The sequence below is a fragment of the Melanotaenia boesemani genome, chromosome 9 (assembly GCF_017639745.1).
Source record: "Melanotaenia boesemani isolate fMelBoe1 chromosome 9, fMelBoe1.pri, whole genome shotgun sequence".
In the NCBI taxonomy this organism is placed as follows: domain Eukaryota; kingdom Metazoa; phylum Chordata; class Actinopteri; order Atheriniformes; family Melanotaeniidae; genus Melanotaenia; species Melanotaenia boesemani.
In genome coordinates, this window is record NC_055690.1 from 13,597,702 (window position 1) to 13,614,602 (window position 16,901).

Consider the following 16,901-nt stretch of genomic DNA (forward strand, 5'->3'; position numbering starts at 1 on the left):
ATATAATCTAAAGACCATCTCCAGTCCGATCAGAAATCAATTTAACCTAAATAATAACAAACAGTAATCAGTGTTGATTTTATGAATATAGCTCACTTCTCGAAGATCAAGCCGATATTAACCTTGTACCTGCACCCAAAATATGAAATTAACTTAGCATTTCTTTTCTTCTTTTGTATGATTTACTTTGATCAAATGTAATCCCAGGTTTATAGTTCACTGAATCATATATGGGAACAATTTGAAATTTCTGAGCATAATTACCACTGATTATGTTCTGTTTTAACCAAACACGTTCTTATTATTCAAGTTAGAAAAAACTTGTCAGCAGAGATAACTATTTAGAGATAACAATAAGATTTGTAAAAACTGTGATAATGATGTTATTCACACTAAACTTGTATTCTATCATGCAAAGAAATGTACGTCGTGATTGAAGTCAGTAGAACTTAAGATGTGCTCCACTTAAAACATCCTAAAGTGTTTCTAAAGACAGAGCAGGATTCTTCCTGTGATAGCTAGCACGTTAAATTTCAGTGAAAGTCAACTGTTTAAAATCTTCATGCATTTGGTGCATCTTAATATTTTGGTTTTTCACACTTTTAAGTGAAACAACTAATCATTTTAGTTAATTTGCTCTAATCTATGGCCAATCAGCATCTGACTCCTTAAATGGTGTTTACAGTAAAGTTTAATTAGTTGATTAAGAAGATGTGAAGGAAAAAAAATCCCATAAGTTTGTTTTGTAGCTTATCCTATAAAAAAATGCTCATGAGGTATTTAAACTTGCAGAGAACCAGTGACATTCACCTAGTTATTCAAGAAATACACTAGATGGCAGTGATGTTCTATGGAAAGCTCAATGTCTACCACTCCCAACCAGGTAAAAATAAAAGAATAATATTTTGTATGTAATTGCTGATTTCCATGATAAGAACTAAATGGTTCTTTAGATCTCATTCCAAACAAATCTGTTTTAAATTTTGTCATTTAGAGAGGAGTTGTTGTTGTCTTTACAGCTTTGGCTGAAAAGAATTCCCACTAACTCTTTAGGGGATCTCTGAAGTATATCCTGAGCTGTTGTCTAAGGGCACTTGCCAAGGTTAGCTATTTATGGTGGCAGAATCAGGCATTCACAGTGTTAGTAGCCCTGATTGTAAAAGTCAGCAAGAATCACAGGTTGAAAAGCACATCACCAAGTCGGCCCCCAGACTTGGTCATCTTTTCAGGTGGTAGGATTCATTGGACCCCGGGAAGAGCCCATGGATGTAGCCCAAAAGCGGACTTGTGCCAAGTACCAGGAGTTGACAGAGGGGTGCATGAGGCAGGACCGGGTCACCCACTGCTAGGCCATCAAGGTCTGACACCAGAGCTTTGAAGGCAGGTCTCTCTGTAGAACCGTGACCTAGTTAGGGACCAAGCGCTCACATGAGGTGGCTGAAGAAGGAGCCGAAGGACAACAGATTATCAGAACACACAAAACACACACACAAAAATGAGGGGTGGATCAAGACTTTTGCATAGTACTGTCTATTTTCACAAGTCTTCATTGAAATGCTACCAAAATTGTCTCAAATATAGCAACATCCATTGCCTGGCTTTAGTTAGTCGTGTATAATGTACAGCACTGAATCAACTGAAAAGTGAATGATTTTCTTCTCTCGATACAGCTGATCGCATGAGACAGATAATAAACTCTATTTTTTGCCTCTGCAGGACTGATTCTGGTCCTGAATATCAAGCTGGGGGTCACTTTTGCTGATAGGAAAGCAGAGGAGAAAGTTATCTTCACTAGCCCTGCAGGAATGAATTTGCTCGTGTCAGTTGCATTTGCAAATTGTGATCTGTAGTTACTTTAAAGTTTTTATCAATATTTATAGAATGGTAATATTAGTCTTTTTGTCTCTGTAGCAACATGGTGCGATGCAATTTTATTTCAGCTTCTAAGGAAAACATGTTTGTCTTTTAAGCCCAGTTTCTTACTTTCTGTGAAATATAATAATAACACGAGCATCTTTTTTCTTGTTACAAACCTAAAAAAGGTGTTCGGCTTTGCTTTGGTAAGCATTCATAGGGTAAATCTTTTCTGAGAAATATCAAAGTTTATATTGGCAGTGACAGCTAATGTTTAATAATCTCAACTTTTCTTGCCTCCGAGTACCAGTGTTGTGCTTGATGAAGTTCTGGAGGAATTCAGCATGTTCAGCCTGATATTCAGCACTTTAATTAAATCCCTGATCATCCTGGACATGGGAGAAATAGCACACACCCTTCTATTACTATAGTCTCATGCCTTCATAAGATTGTCAAATATTTGGATATTCAGGTCGTGAGGTGAAGTAGAACAGCTTGATTTCTAAAAATTAAGGAATATAGGGAGAGACTGCCTGGATATTTATGAATGTTTAATATCTTTTACTGTTTGTGTTAAATACTATACCTCAAGGTCTAGTTTTCAACAGTTTTTTTTCTATTTTATCTTGTATGTTAGGAGTATGAAGTGATAGTACTAAGAGGAATAATTAAATAATAATAATTAAATTATTGTAATGTGCTTGTTTCTTCTTTAGGTGCTTGCCACTGGGACTCGACAGATTTGTGCATCTCCTACATGTTTAAATGGCTGGTGTTCAGTCATGTGACTCTTGCAGGCTCATATACTTCCAGCAAACAAAGGGTGGTAAAACAAAATAAAATATCTGATGTACAAGAACCAAATGACTGTTTTTTTTCTTTTGCTTGTTGTTTTCTATGTATGAAAGCTTCTGGATTTTCTTTTTCACATGACTGTATATTAGTGCACAAGGCTGTAATGTATAGTTCTGTCAGGAATGACCTAACCCACTGGTGCACGAATTATTACAAAACAGTACCACATTTTTTAAAATAAAATATTTTACTTCTACAGACATGCACATTGATGCTTTTCTGTATTTTAAGCTTATTTTAACTTTTACTCAGTTTGTTGATTTTTCTATTTGATCTATGAAAATATTTATAAAGTAATATCTTGTCATATTAATATAATGTAAATTTTCTATAAAACACCTGGATCATTTTCTTGTCCTGTTTGTCACTTGGTAAATACAATGTATGTATATATACTACATCAAATGTATTTATTCTTTATATGTAGAACATTACTGGTTACTCACTAATGTCCAATGAAGTTGCTAATGTACAGTCCACACCCATGCATACATTTAAAAACAGCCTTTAAATATTTGTCCTCTGTAGTGGACACGATGCATCAAAGGGTTAAGTTGCCTTTTCTGACTTTCTGTAAGGAAACAACTGCAGATGTTGGAAGAGTAAATTCAGACAACACCCAGCAATAAATAGTTTAAAGTCCTGCTATCACTGTTGGCTGTTTTTGTTTTTTAGCGAACGAATCAACCCCTTGGTCAGTGTGTTGGGGCACTGCTTCAGTGTTTCACTGGCTCACCAACTGTTAATCAATAAAGATGAAGAAAGTGAGGTGAACAATCAGGTTTTAACAAGGTGGTACTATAGGTGCTTCTAATGTTCACATTTTCAGTAGAGGTCTGCCATTTCGTTAAGAGTATTGAGCATTAAGCTGTTTTAAGAACAAACTGAGTTATTTTGGATATAAGGTAAAAACTTGCAAATATTTGCATGAGAGTTTTAGACTCACGATGTGTTATGCTCTGTCTGCGTAGGATGCTTGACAGTGGAGGAAGATACCATGAAATAACAGCTGCTGTCACCATAGAGGCAAACTTGATTTCCATTTTTTATACTGGTATATATTCTGTGGTGTTTATTGTGATTCAGTTGTGTTGTGACAATTTAATTATAAGTTTTTGCAAGTTTAGTAAATGTTTAGTATAATGAGTTTAGGAAATTTAAGCAACTTGATATTTAGTGATTAAATTTGATCAATAAAAGAAACATTAAAATATTTACAACCATTTCTGGTGTACTGCAGTATGGATGTGCAAATTTAAGTCAATGTACAATTTTATAATAACAGAAGAAAATGCTGAAATGTTATCAGAGTGAAAAATACAGCAAAACAACAAAAAGTGCTTGAACAGTTATGAAAAAGAAATCCACTTTAACTTTGCAGTTATGTTTTATGTAATTGTTGCTGAATGTAGGTTTGCAGTACCTGTTCACGTCTGATTATTTTCCTGACAAGTGGAAGAATCTAACAAACACAGGTTTGAAACAGGCTTTGATTTTCATTTAATTGGGATGAGAAAGCTAAATAATTTTGTTTTATATAGTTCAAAAAAACAGTGGCAAACTCAGTGAGACATGAGACAACAGAAACAAATGTGTACGTCCTGCTGCCATGATGTCGTAGCACATCAGCTGTAGGCCTGAAAGCAGTCAGCTCTTGTCCAAAGTATTCACAACTCAAGTAAAAAGCATGTTAAATACATGTACAATACAAAATGTTTCCATTTTTATCATTTCCATCATATCTCAGGATTTGTCACATAGAATTATAGCCTCAAGTTGAAAATAAATTCACGGCAATATTAAAACTAGGATGTGTGTGTCACTTTACTCCATTCCACTTATTATAATGGGTATATACACTTCCTGATTAGAAATATCAGAAGTGGAAGATCTTTCTTCTTATTCGTAACAGTGTTAAGTACCTAAAAATAGCTGTTGATAAATGGGAGCTTCATTTTGATGTTATCTTGAAGGGAAATACAGAAGAATAACATAATACAGGCCATTATTTCACCCATCAGAAAGAGCTGTCTAGTGAAGAAAAATTAAAATCAACCAGGTTCATGTGTTCACCCCAAATTTCTGACTTGCATATATTTAAAAGACAAAGTCAGAACAGATGACCATCCTTAACTGTTGAATCAGTCATACTCACATTAAAACAAGATGAAACTTTATGTGTCCTTCCTTGAGGACTTAAGAACAGGCACGTCTCTGTCAAATGGCAAGTGGATGTCCCTCTATTCCCAGAACAGTGAGGAGTTTGTGTTATCAAGGATGCATACCATAAGCACATAGTAGTATTATGCAGTATTAAATCAACATTAAGGATGATCACACAACTGCAAAGTGAAGGAAATGTGAATGCTGCTGACACTGACTGAGACACAGATGTAAAGCTTAAAATGCACATCAAAGTGGATGGTCAAATAAGTCAGAAAATACAAACATTTTGTCATTTTGATAGTTTTATTAAAAAACAATGTTTGTTGTACCTGACTGTAAAATCCAGTACCCTAAAGCAGGTATGATCAAGTCAAACCTTAAGTCATTCTTTTCACAGCCACTGGAGGTCAGAGTTGAATAAAATTACACCCATTCAGAAAAATGTCAATTCTGAAGCAAAGTAAAACCAGCTTACAATCTTGTACCTTGTGTATTACAGGAAGGTTGACACAATGAAAGAATCAATATATAAGAAATTAACATATGTACTTCTTTTTTTATCCTTACACATATTTACAATTCATACAGTTTGCATTTACTGTATTTTCATAGATATATACAGACACTTGAGTGTACATTATAATTATTATAGCTTTAAATCTGAAATGAATAATATACCTGCTTCTCAGAAGCATTTAAGATTAAATGTCCTAGACATTGTATGAGACAAACAATAAAACAATATTGTTAAAGATAATTTTTCATACATACATGTTTAACAAAAATATTGTAAATAAAATCATGTTGAGGACAAAGGCAGGATTATTAATTCCCATTGAATAATTATGCTCAGCACCTATTAAATGTCCTCTTTTCTTATTGTGCAAGTACAGAAAAGCTTGAAATTATATTCAGAGCATTTGTACAAAAATAAACTGTGCTTTAGTTCGGGGGTCCTCTTAATGCACTTGCATCTGTCTATTAGCAGTGACTCAAAGGCTCATTCTTGAACTCAATGGCTAAATAGACACAACAACAAAGAATTTTAGATTTTGGTCTCTGGGCCGTCTGTGATTAGTGGCTGAAAGGAGTTGCGGATTCGAGCAGCTTCTGCAGCACAAAGATGACCAAATGCTTTGTTGTACCATTCAGAAGTCCTTCCCCTGAAATCAAATAGTAAACTGAATAAAAATGTAGCATACACTTTTTTCTACAAGAAGCGTCAAACAAACATCATTGAAATGCTGCAATCCAACATAAAAATCACTGATGTATCTTCTTTTTGTGTGTATGTGTGTGTAAAAAAACATTCTGTGGAACTTACTTTAAGTCCACTCTGCAGATATGAGTTAGTCTAGACTTTCCTGAGCCACAGGGTTCAAGCAAGTAGTTGGATTCCAGGACTATAGCTCGTACCCCACCTACAGGAGAACAGTCCTCATGTTCTATTGACACGGAAACCAGGGAGCAAGCCCCTTTGGGCAAGTCTGTCCTCCAAGACCTTGGATACACAAAAGGAGACTCAGCATTTGCTCTAAGAAACACACAGTGTGACTACTTAAAATAAATGGAGATATGTTTAAGTTTTTTCTTACTAACCTGAGAACTACAAAGTCCCTGCTGGGATGGGGGGGCATGCGATTGAGGACATACTGAAACACCTCTGTCTGTTTGTCCAGTGTCTCACACACTTTCCACTGAAGCAGGTCCATATCCCATAGGTGGCGCTCTCGCAGCACCCGGTTCAACACAACAGATGGTGGAGCTTCCACTTCCACAGACACTCTCCAACGTCTCAAAGGGTTTCCATCTCCCACCTGGTTGTTGCAAAGATACAAACCATCATACTAACTTAAATTCAATTTACAACCCATGCTTATGGTAATCAGTGCTTATTATTTTTTGCGGTGGCGACTTGCTATTGTTTGCTTTCTGAAGCAGAAGTCCACCTTTGAGAAAAGCACTAACCTTTTTGTAGCAAAGTTCTGTGTTGTCAGAGCTGTTGCATGACACCCAGGTTTTGGACTTTTCTCTAGCCTCTTTCAGCAGATTCTGAAGCCTCCCATCCATATGTGTTTGGTATGTTCCATCATCATCTTCCAACTGCTTGCACAGCTCATCAATTGTTGGTGCATGTAGGTCAGCCTCCACATATGAATTGCGTGACTGAGTTACCATCTCATGAGGAATCTAAAGGGTATATAAAAAAAAACTGTTAAGACTCAATGCAAATATGAAGAAAAGTGGGTGATTAACTTTGATATGAAATTTTCAGAACATATTAGTTACATGTTCTACCTCAAAGAGGCGATTGCACTCTACAATCATATGAGCAAGGCCCTGTGTCGCTGCTAAGTTTTCATTCAGATCTTTTTGGTCTGGTCTTCCTGTGGCGTACTTCTTCTGCATGGCCCTGGAGATTATTTAGAGAGACAACTTTAGGTCAACATCTCCAATAAAGAAGTGTATAAACCCCTCTTCCGCTCTGCAGGAAACCCTTTTAATGCCTTTAGCAACAATTTTAACATGGTAAATTAGTGAGCTATGTTTTGTTTGTACACAACATGACCTCATAAAACATTAAAGCATAAAAAGTCAAATTCTTTTGAAACTGGTCCAGACAGTAATCTACAGCATCCCTCAGGCCTGACTAAAATCTGTAACTCATTTTATGCTCTGTTTTATGGAGTTAAAGGTGATGATAATCACACAGGAGTTAATAGAATACATGCAAGTCTGGATCATTATCTTTTAGGCAAAGTGGTGGTCTCAATATCATAAACACCAAATTAAAAGCAACACAAGAAACAAGAAAAAAAAGTACTTTGCTGATAGATTGTCCTTCAGTATGTTGAGGTGGAAGAGCGAGGGGGCAAGGCACACAGCGATGTTCATGGGTGTCATTTGATTTTCTTCCACGGAGGAAGTGACATCACTAAGGAAACAGAGGAGCGTCTGCAACACCTCTCGGTTTTCATCTGACATCAACATGATGGCTGCCTGGACAGCTTGCAACCTTTGGTCTTTTGGCACATCTGCACATGTGAAAGATAGTGTTTTTTTTTTATCATTGCTTCCAAACAGTCACAGAGAATATTCCTACCCCCTACCCTGCAATTTCACAGTCTTCTCTACATTTAAAAAAGGAATAAGAGAGAAAATAAAATTACACCCTGACCTAAAAAAAAAAAAAAAAAAACAAGTTAATAGTTATTTATGTACTTACACTGATAGATATGAAGGAAAGTCTCCCCTAGCTTGCTGGTTAGCAGGGGCTCCGGTAAATCTCTGAAAAACTGCTTCACCATGTCAGCCACATCATAAGCAGACTGATCTTCATAGTTCACATTGTCTGGAGAACTTTCATTCATCTGCCTCAGAGCCTGAATCCGGGACTTCACCCCTGATTTACGAAAAAGACCCACCTGGAAGCCAAACAGAGGACTGGAAGTTAGCTTGACCATTGAGAACATGTTGTTCATTACTTCCACTTGATCAACTCCTCAGAACTGATCAAACCAGTACAGAAAAATTCTACACAGCTTTTTATGTGTTAAAAGAAACAAAACTATTTAAACTGAAGTACAACCTGAGATTGTTTCTTACCTGGTCAAGACACTGGCTCCTCAGGTATCGTAGGGCCTGCTGCAAGCCAAGGGGCAAAGGCTGTCCAGAGCGCTGCACATGTACAATGAGCGGCACTCCAAACACATTCTTATCCTTATAATCTGGTACCTTCATTCTCTTCATAAATTTTGGCACAGACCTTGAAGGGACATCAACACAACATTTCAAAATCTCACAGAATACACAAACAATAGACAGTTTTAAGAGCATGTGATAATAGGTATTCATTAGGACCTAACCATACAATTTTAGACAAACAAATATTAACATCACCACTAATCAGCGCATCAAAAGTTGGCTTTGAGAGCTTATATAAGACTTACCAAGTCCAGCCATGTTTGTTTGACATGGAGTATTTTTCCATGATTGCAGTAAGACGTAACAGAGAAAACTTCTGTAACAAACTCAGCTGGCCTGCTGACTGGTTTGTTATCTGCAGGGACGCCACTGAGTGACTTAGGCGATTAGATATCTGAAAGCTGGGCCATCGTAACCTGATGCCAGAAGAGATGAAAAGATTTTTTATTTTTTTATTTTGTTCATTTAAAAAGTAGTGAATTTTCAAATACTTCATAAGTCTTGATCCAGTTTTAGGAGTCTCACCTGTTAGGTCTTGTGAGTGAAGCACCAACTCCCGAGTCCCTCCTTTCCCTGAGCCTTGTAGATTCCGTCTCAACCAGTGATATTTTGTCTCTGTCGCCGTCACAAGGAATAGTCTGGCTTTCTGTGACTGAAGTTCCCTCAAATTCCAAAGTGATCTGACTTGAAGACTGCAGAACTACTGTATCTTCCTTTTCGCCACCCACCCCTTCCCCTCCAGGTAGCACATTTTTAGACCAGTGGTCAACTATCTGCTGCAGACCATTTACATGCAGCAGTATATCATCCAGGTGGGGAAACAGGTCTTCTTTTTCTAAATCCATTAGGTCACCAGTACTAGCATAGAGATGTGACCCAGGAACATTATCATAAACACTGATGCGGCTACCTCTGGAGCAGCACTGGGTGACAGGTCTAGGTTCCTTCCTGCATGATATTATTGGGGCGTCCAGGTGCATGCTCCCTGTGTGCCAGTTAATGGAGGCTCCATTAGTTGGGGACAGGCTTTCTATGGACAGTGCTTTGGGAAATGTTCCTGGCTTATGGTCTTTGGGAATGTGGACCACCAGATCTTCATAGGAGCAAAATTCATTTCTGCGGTTTTGTTCTGCGACTTTGTTCATTTGAGTGCCGCAGAAAATATCTACGTCCTCCAAATACATGCCACTGCGCTTGTAGTCTGCTCGGTGAGGCTTACGTTCTTTCAGGCTGGGTGTGCTGACGGTGCTGCCACTTGAATGGCTGCTTCCTTCACTACTGGACTGTGGTGGTAGAACTTTGCTGGATGGTGGTTCAGGAGCTTCGCCATCTCCATTTATGATCTCAACACAGCGCAATGTCTTCAGTGCCTGGGCTTCCTGCTGCAGCACAGGAGAGCTAATAACCAATGTCTTACGTGCCCTCCCCAGGGTTCCACGGGACCTCAGTGTCTCCATACGCTTCAGGAAGTCTTTGGCTCGAGTGCGGCTTATCTTGCCATGCTTATTGGGTAGAGAGCCGTAATGAGAAAATTCTTTGGGGATGTGAGGCATTGTGAGAGAAGTAGAGTCTGGCATCGCTGCGTCTAGGAAGGTGCGGTTTGAGCAGTCAGAGTCCTCTGTGTTAAGCCCCCTATGACCACTGCCCCCGCTGCTTTCACTGTGCAAAGAAGAGATCTCTGGCTCGCTGAGGTCCGTCAGGACACTCTCACTGCTGGTGGTGGTTCTTAGAGCAACACCGTCCCTGGAGGTCTGGCCCTCTCTGTGGTTTCGAAGTAGACAATCAATGTCCTGTAGCCTGGACCAACGCCGGCTGCTCCACTCAAAGGTCCATTTGTCACTGATAGCGAAGAGGTCTTCTTCATCTGAGTCTTCACTCTGGGAAAAAACAAAATATGTATCATCCATTACATAGTTCCATTCATGAATATAAATATTTTAACTTGGATTTCTCAAAAAATATAAAACACAGAAAAAAGATACAGTAAAACTGAACTTACATAAGGGGCTTTTATATATATTTTCAAAACATTTCTTTGTACTAAAGAGAGCAAACACAATTTAGAATAGAATAGAAATACTTTATTAATCCCTTCAGAGAGCCCTCAGGGAAATTTGGAAATTTCTTCCACTACTGGGTATGAATGCAAACAACTTTCATGAACATCAAAATGAATGCCAAGTAAAGCATATATACCATCACTCAACATTTACAGTATGCCATAAAGATGAGAAAAACAACTGGAAAATGTGTTGCCTCACAGTTAATGGATGCTAATGTTTCTTAGTTAATGGCTAGAACAAGGCAGGAAAGGGTTATTTATATATGCCAGCAAGCTACATTTCAGTCTGGTAACAAACAAAAAGTAATAAAGTGCATGACAACAACAATAGTACACTCTTAAATATCACAGAAAATAGGTCAAAAGGACAATGCCAGGCTATATTTATAATGGAGCAGGATAACTTGCATAACTTAATCTTTGTCAGACTATATGATTTCTTACAAGAACACAGATACTAAATTATGGAGGTGATATTTGAATACTTTTTTCAAACAAACCAAAAAAGACACAGTACATGCAAAGCATAATATTTTCAGTCTATGTACAAGTAAGAAAATGGCATGCATAAAAAAAATGTAAAAAAAATTACAAAAGAAAAAAAACAGATACAATATTTATGAGTCAAGAATCATCACTTACTTTTTTCTTTGGAAGATTGACATCAAGTTTCATAGAAGCACATTTATTCAGTGTGTTGAGTCGCCTGAAAGAAAAACATCCCAAAGATGAAAGCTGTTTGCAGCAAACAAAGAAAAACACTACAATAGCTTCTTAATGAGCAGACCAGAAATAGATCCCTTTCTGTGTGCCATTCAAGAGTTAATCTAATCAACGTCTGCTCTGGATGTACAACCAGGCCCAGGGGGAAACAGAGTATGACATTGTCATAATACTATAAGCCTAATGAACACTGGTAATTGTGTGTTCCTCTGTTCTCTTTCTCTTCAGACTGGACCTAACTGAGTGTGGCTTGAGAAGCTGCATATAGGATTTTAAAGAGAGGTGAGATTAAGGTAGAAAACAACCAATTACAGACAAGTAGAGACAAACATATCTTGTACATTGCATGCTAACAGCATAAATATAAACATGTAGTTTGTATTAGATTTTTTTTTTAAATTTTCAGAGCTTGTTGTAAGATACAGGGTTCACTTTTGAAATACTGATGTGAATTTCCTAAACTCCATTTCTCAAAAGACTATGGCTTTAAACATGTGCCCAGTGTTTGATATTTACTAGAGCCTGAGGGTGTGCCAAGTACAATATACTGTACATAAGAGCACAAAATATGTTGATGAACCAACAAAAGCATATGGAAAAGATGTCAACATAACAAAACTCACTTCACAAAAATGACAGGAGTTAGTCAAACAAGATGTTCCCATGATCCTAAGTGAAGATAGAGGGACACAGCTGAAGTGAGGATTTCTAAGCTGGGGGGCCCTTTATTCCCAAGGCCAAAAGAGCTTTAAAAAAAAGTTGCTAAAATAAGAGGGTGCTTAGGCAAAGATCAGAGAGAGTGCTCACATACATAAAATATCTATCAGTTTCAGTTCTATCAAAGACACACAAGGTATGTAAGATGGTATTTATTTTGGTTCTGGGACTGTGGTGGCATACAGGTGGAATGTGGTGCTGAAAAGTCATGGACAAAATCACATTGGAAGTGGAACTGTTTCCAATTGTCTTCTATTCATCCAGCAGCTAGTTTGGAATTTAGATGAGTTGCTTTAGGGTTGTTTAGAATCACAGTATATTGAGCTGTGCGAGGCCCTCCTAATGCTTCTCCTGCTTCCCTCTAAGGAGCGTTGCCACAGTTACTGTAGTAGTTGAAGTGCTGTTTTCATCAGAGGTTGAAAAAAAAGCCTATGTAGAACCACCAGTTGTTGGCTTGGTGCACATTATACTCTTTTCACTCTGGCAAATAAGGAAAAGAACACATATCCAGTTGTTCTCATGCAGTTATGTCACAAAAAGAGGAGATCATTGATGTTTATTGTCTTCTAGTTAAAGCTTTTATTAAATCACACTGTTGGATGTCATATGTATCACCAGAAGGGAAAGAACTGCTGAGGGTCTGTATGCACTTCTGTATTGATTTAATTAATTCAATAAATATAAAAGCAGTGTGTGGAAAGTTTTCTTTTCTGCATGAGATTCTTATATTCAAGTTAAGCAAATTGAAGTTACATAACACTAAGCCTTAAATATTATGCAATGTGAAGTGTGTTTTCATTTTTGACTTCATAAACCCATGCTCATACAGTTCACTTTCCTTAGGGCAAGGAAAGTGCATGTGGTGGAACTGACTTATAAAGTTCTGTCTATTCAGTGTCAAATATCTGCTTACCTGCAAAGAGGTTCCACCAGGTCTTTATCCAGAAAGTCATGATCTCTTTTCACCGGGGTAATGTCAATAGGAAACTGGGAATCTAAAAGAAAAAAAAAGCACAAAAATCAGATTGAGTGGCAGTGTCGACATTCCGGTGTCCACTATACCTCTATTCAATTGAAAAAAATAAAAGGATTGCATAATTGGGAAAGAAAGATCTGGAAGTCACATTCTTTCCATAAGTGGAGTAAACTTTATGTGATGCTAATGAGAGCAGACAGAATCTGCCCAAATAACAGCACTCAGGCTTGTGCAGGCATTACGTCTTGCTCTGGATATGAGCTTCCTCTTACATAACTTAAGAGACTAAATCTAACATTCCACTGCATTCATGTGAAGTTCAGTTCTTATGAAAAGCAGAAACTGCGATGAGCAACCAGGCTCAACAAGGCTCAGTCTGTTCTGCAGGGCAGGGATGCTGATATACTGAGGACTTGAAGCATGATTATGCCCTAATAACAGTCTAATGCCCTAATAATCATTAATATTGTTTTTAACACCTAATTTTAGCATCAGAATGTGCTCACTTCTGATGTTTTCTTAATATTCAAAAGCTGTCATTAGCCAACTATATTGCACCAAAGCACATAAAAAGTCTGGCTCCAGCACAAAGATCTGTGGGAGTGGAGCTCCTTAAAGCGCTGATAAAACCCATTTCTTCCCATGACTTCAGGCTTTAAGCTGAGAGGACATGTTTATTTAGTAATCGTTGCTTGGAAAAGATTAGACTTTAAAAGCATCTGATGTTCTTCTTGTTTTGTGGTGTCTACAGACCCGACTGGAGCCTTTGCTCCAGGGCTTCCAGAAACAGTAGTGTAAATGAGGTTCAGTATGCTGCACATGAATAAGTGGTTTTGTGGACATTGATGGAAAAAGACCAGAAGTCACTGCATACCATTGTTCAGTCATCATCATCATCTTGAAAAGGCCATATTCAAATAGCCTCATTTCAAAACATATCTTAAATAGAAATACCATTTTTGGTTTATTGCAGAATTCTTTTATTGGTGTGCTACTTCATTAATCTCTATCTTTTTAATCAACAACAATTTCCCGCTCTCTGATGATTGTGTGTGGGAGTTCACTGAGTGTTTTTCTTACCTTCAAAGAGCTGAGCATACTGGGGAAATCCTGCTGCCCGCAGCCAGTCACACGCCTCTTTTGCCTCGATTTCTGAAAGACAAGCGATAAAAAGTGAAACTCCACCACATCGAGAGAGTTCATTTTAATTTAGACAACACTACAAAAGCATAAATAAATAGCAAAAAAAAAAAAAAAAAAAAAAAAAAAAACAAAAAGAACACCTGCACCTTGTATCCCACAGGTTTCTACTATTATTCATACAAGACAGGCTTATAGAGAATTATGTTGTTTAAATTAAAATCTTTCACTGGACTCTATAACAAAGTCTAAACTCTTGATATAGAAGTGAGCCTGTGGTGAGGATCATGCTGACCAACAGAGTGAGCCGACGGCAGGATTCAAAGCTGCTGATGACTAGGAGAGGAAACAGACCATTGGCACCTTTCCATTAATGCTAATAGAGCCGGGTGCCATTCACCACCTCCACAAGACATAATGTCTAACATAGCAGTGATAAAACACACAGGCTGTTTTACATTAAGGAAGGAAACAAACAACACAATGATTATGTTGTGGAAGTAAGTAAAAGAAACTGAGTAAAGAAGAGTTTTGTGTAATTTACTTCTCAAAATTTATGTCTAGAGACAATGGGTAAAACTAATTATGAGGAAAATCATCAGGAACTAATCTTAATTCCCCGTTTAAGAATGTGATAGTTTGCTGGTTTCATATTTCGGAAGAAGTTTGTCAGTCACATGAGTTTGTTATTTGCCAACTCAGACCAGAAACGTCGGGCAAGTCTTTACATTTTACTGCCTGCTGGGTGAGGTGTGGTTAAAAATGTATTTTCATTCCCAATTTCCATTCACTTTCTCATTTGTGCATTTTCTCAATCAGACTAAAAAGAACAATAGTCGGGGGCGCTGCTGAGCGATGAAGGAGTAAGACGCGTCCTAGGATAGCTCCGTCAGCCTAATCCTGTAATAAGTATATTTTAGTGCCAATATTCGCGCAGTTTATGTGAAGTGGAAGAGTTTTGACTCTTTACAGCCTGAACATCAAGAATCAGCTCGCTATTTCACTATGAAGAGGACCAAATCTAAGAAAACAGAGACGGGAGAACTAGGCCCTAACCAAGCCCCGCGCTCACCCGAGAATGAAACACCCAGTGAACAATGCGGTGAGGATGAAGACCCACCTAATCGTACCCTCCTAGCAGCTATATCAAGCCTCAAAAGTGAATTAACCCTGGAAATAGCTCAAGTCAGAAATGACATTTGTGCCACTGTGGACAACAGTATCAAGCAGGTATACGATGACTTGAAGGGAGAAATAGCCACGACCAGACAGGGCTTGCAAACGGCTATTGCTAACCTCGAAACAACAACGTCATCGCTGGATAACACTGTCAAAGAAATTGAGAAGGCGACCTCCTCTCACTCGGACAGTATTTGTACGTTACAGCAACAAGTGGCAAACCTTAACTCTGAGGTTGTTAAACTTAATCAAAAATGTGAAGACTTAGAAGGGAGGTCACGCAGACATAACATCAGGATCATCGGCGTCCCAGAGGGAGTAGAAGGACCACATCCGAGGGATTTTATTGCTACTATGCTAAAAGATGTCCTCTCCCTAAACGAGGCACCGCTAATCGACAGGGCACACAGGACCCTGCGACAACGATCGTCCCCTTCTGAGCCCCCACGACCGCTCATTTTGAGGCTACACTATTATCACACCCTTGAAGACATCTTACGTAAAGCGGCTTCAATGAAAGATCTCCAATACCAAGGCAAAACTATACGGATCTTCCCAGATTACCCACCAACAATAGCAAAGCGAAGAGCGCTATTCAACAAAGCTAGAGAGATGCTACGTAACCAACCCGGTGTCAAGTACGGCTTACTTTATCCAGCGCGGCTTCTGGTGACACACAACGGTACCCAGGCATCATTCACAGATCCCAAAAAAGCCGAAGAACATGCGAAACGTATTTCTACAATGATACAAGAGGCAGATGGTGCACACTAGTTGAACTATGACTGCTTTTAACATACTGCACCGAGAAGCCATAACTACAAAGGGACGCAATCGCATCACACTGTACGGTGAGCCCGCACTCAAACGACACATCCAATGACTTTACTCCAGGTGCTAAAACGGAAAATCCTCACACATTGTAGTAACAGCAGGCTATTAGCTTGAATAGTAATCAATCTAGTTTTATTTCTGGATATAATGCGTTGAGTTTTTTGCTCACATGGTAATTGCATATCACGTTTGATACAGCAAATGTACACTCTTGTTTTACTCAACAATAATATTATTTCTACATACCTTTGCATTAAGGCTCTCCGTGAAAGTGAACCTTATACTTTGTTCTCTTTAATACCATACGAGGCACAAGTACTATTTGATTTGAATGATTATTGCTTGATATAAATGGCTTACTGAGCTATCCCCAAAGTGAGTAACAGTCTTAGAGAAGTTAGGTTACTCAGATAGGGAAGTGATTTTATTTTCATTTTTATTTTTCTTCCCACTAAACTACACCGCGGCTACAGTACGTTTAGCCAGAGGTATTTTGGGTTAATGTACTCTGTTTTATTTGTTCGGTCGCTATTTTTGGTTTTGTTTTTTTTTTCTGCAGAGACCATTTTACTGTATAAATGTATGCAAAAACAGAGAGGATTATTTGTATGATCAGGAGGAACTATACATTGAAAACATAATTTTATGGGAACTAATACAATTCATCCAAAGTGTTTAACATGACAGACA

The 16,901-nt window shown here is 38.1% G+C and overlaps 1 protein-coding gene across 6 annotated transcripts in view; it reads right to left on the reverse strand.

Annotated features, from left to right (window-relative positions):
- Window positions 1–5,184: 5,184 nt before the first annotated feature.
- stard13b (StAR-related lipid transfer (START) domain containing 13b) overlaps window positions 5,185–16,901 on the reverse strand; it is a 65,006-nt gene continuing 53,289 nt past the window's right edge. For all 6 annotated transcript variants that reach the window (XM_041993839.1, XM_041993840.1, XM_041993841.1 and 3 more), the window contains 13 exons: window positions 14,139–14,210; window positions 12,996–13,077; window positions 11,285–11,348; window positions 9,106–10,457; window positions 8,826–8,996; window positions 8,482–8,641; window positions 8,102–8,300; window positions 7,700–7,910; window positions 7,174–7,288; window positions 6,844–7,065; window positions 6,475–6,692; window positions 6,200–6,376; window positions 5,185–6,038 (listed from right to left, as the gene is read on the reverse strand). In XM_041993839.1, coding sequence (XP_041849773.1) covers window positions 5,921–6,038; window positions 6,200–6,376; window positions 6,475–6,692; window positions 6,844–7,065; window positions 7,174–7,288; window positions 7,700–7,910; window positions 8,102–8,300; window positions 8,482–8,641; window positions 8,826–8,996; window positions 9,106–10,457; window positions 11,285–11,348; window positions 12,996–13,077; window positions 14,139–14,210 — 3,161 coding nt within the window. In that variant the 3' untranslated portion in view covers window positions 5,185–5,920. The remainder of the gene's footprint in view (window positions 6,039–6,199; window positions 6,377–6,474; window positions 6,693–6,843; window positions 7,066–7,173; window positions 7,289–7,699; window positions 7,911–8,101; window positions 8,301–8,481; window positions 8,642–8,825; window positions 8,997–9,105; window positions 10,458–11,284; window positions 11,349–12,995; window positions 13,078–14,138; window positions 14,211–16,901) is intronic.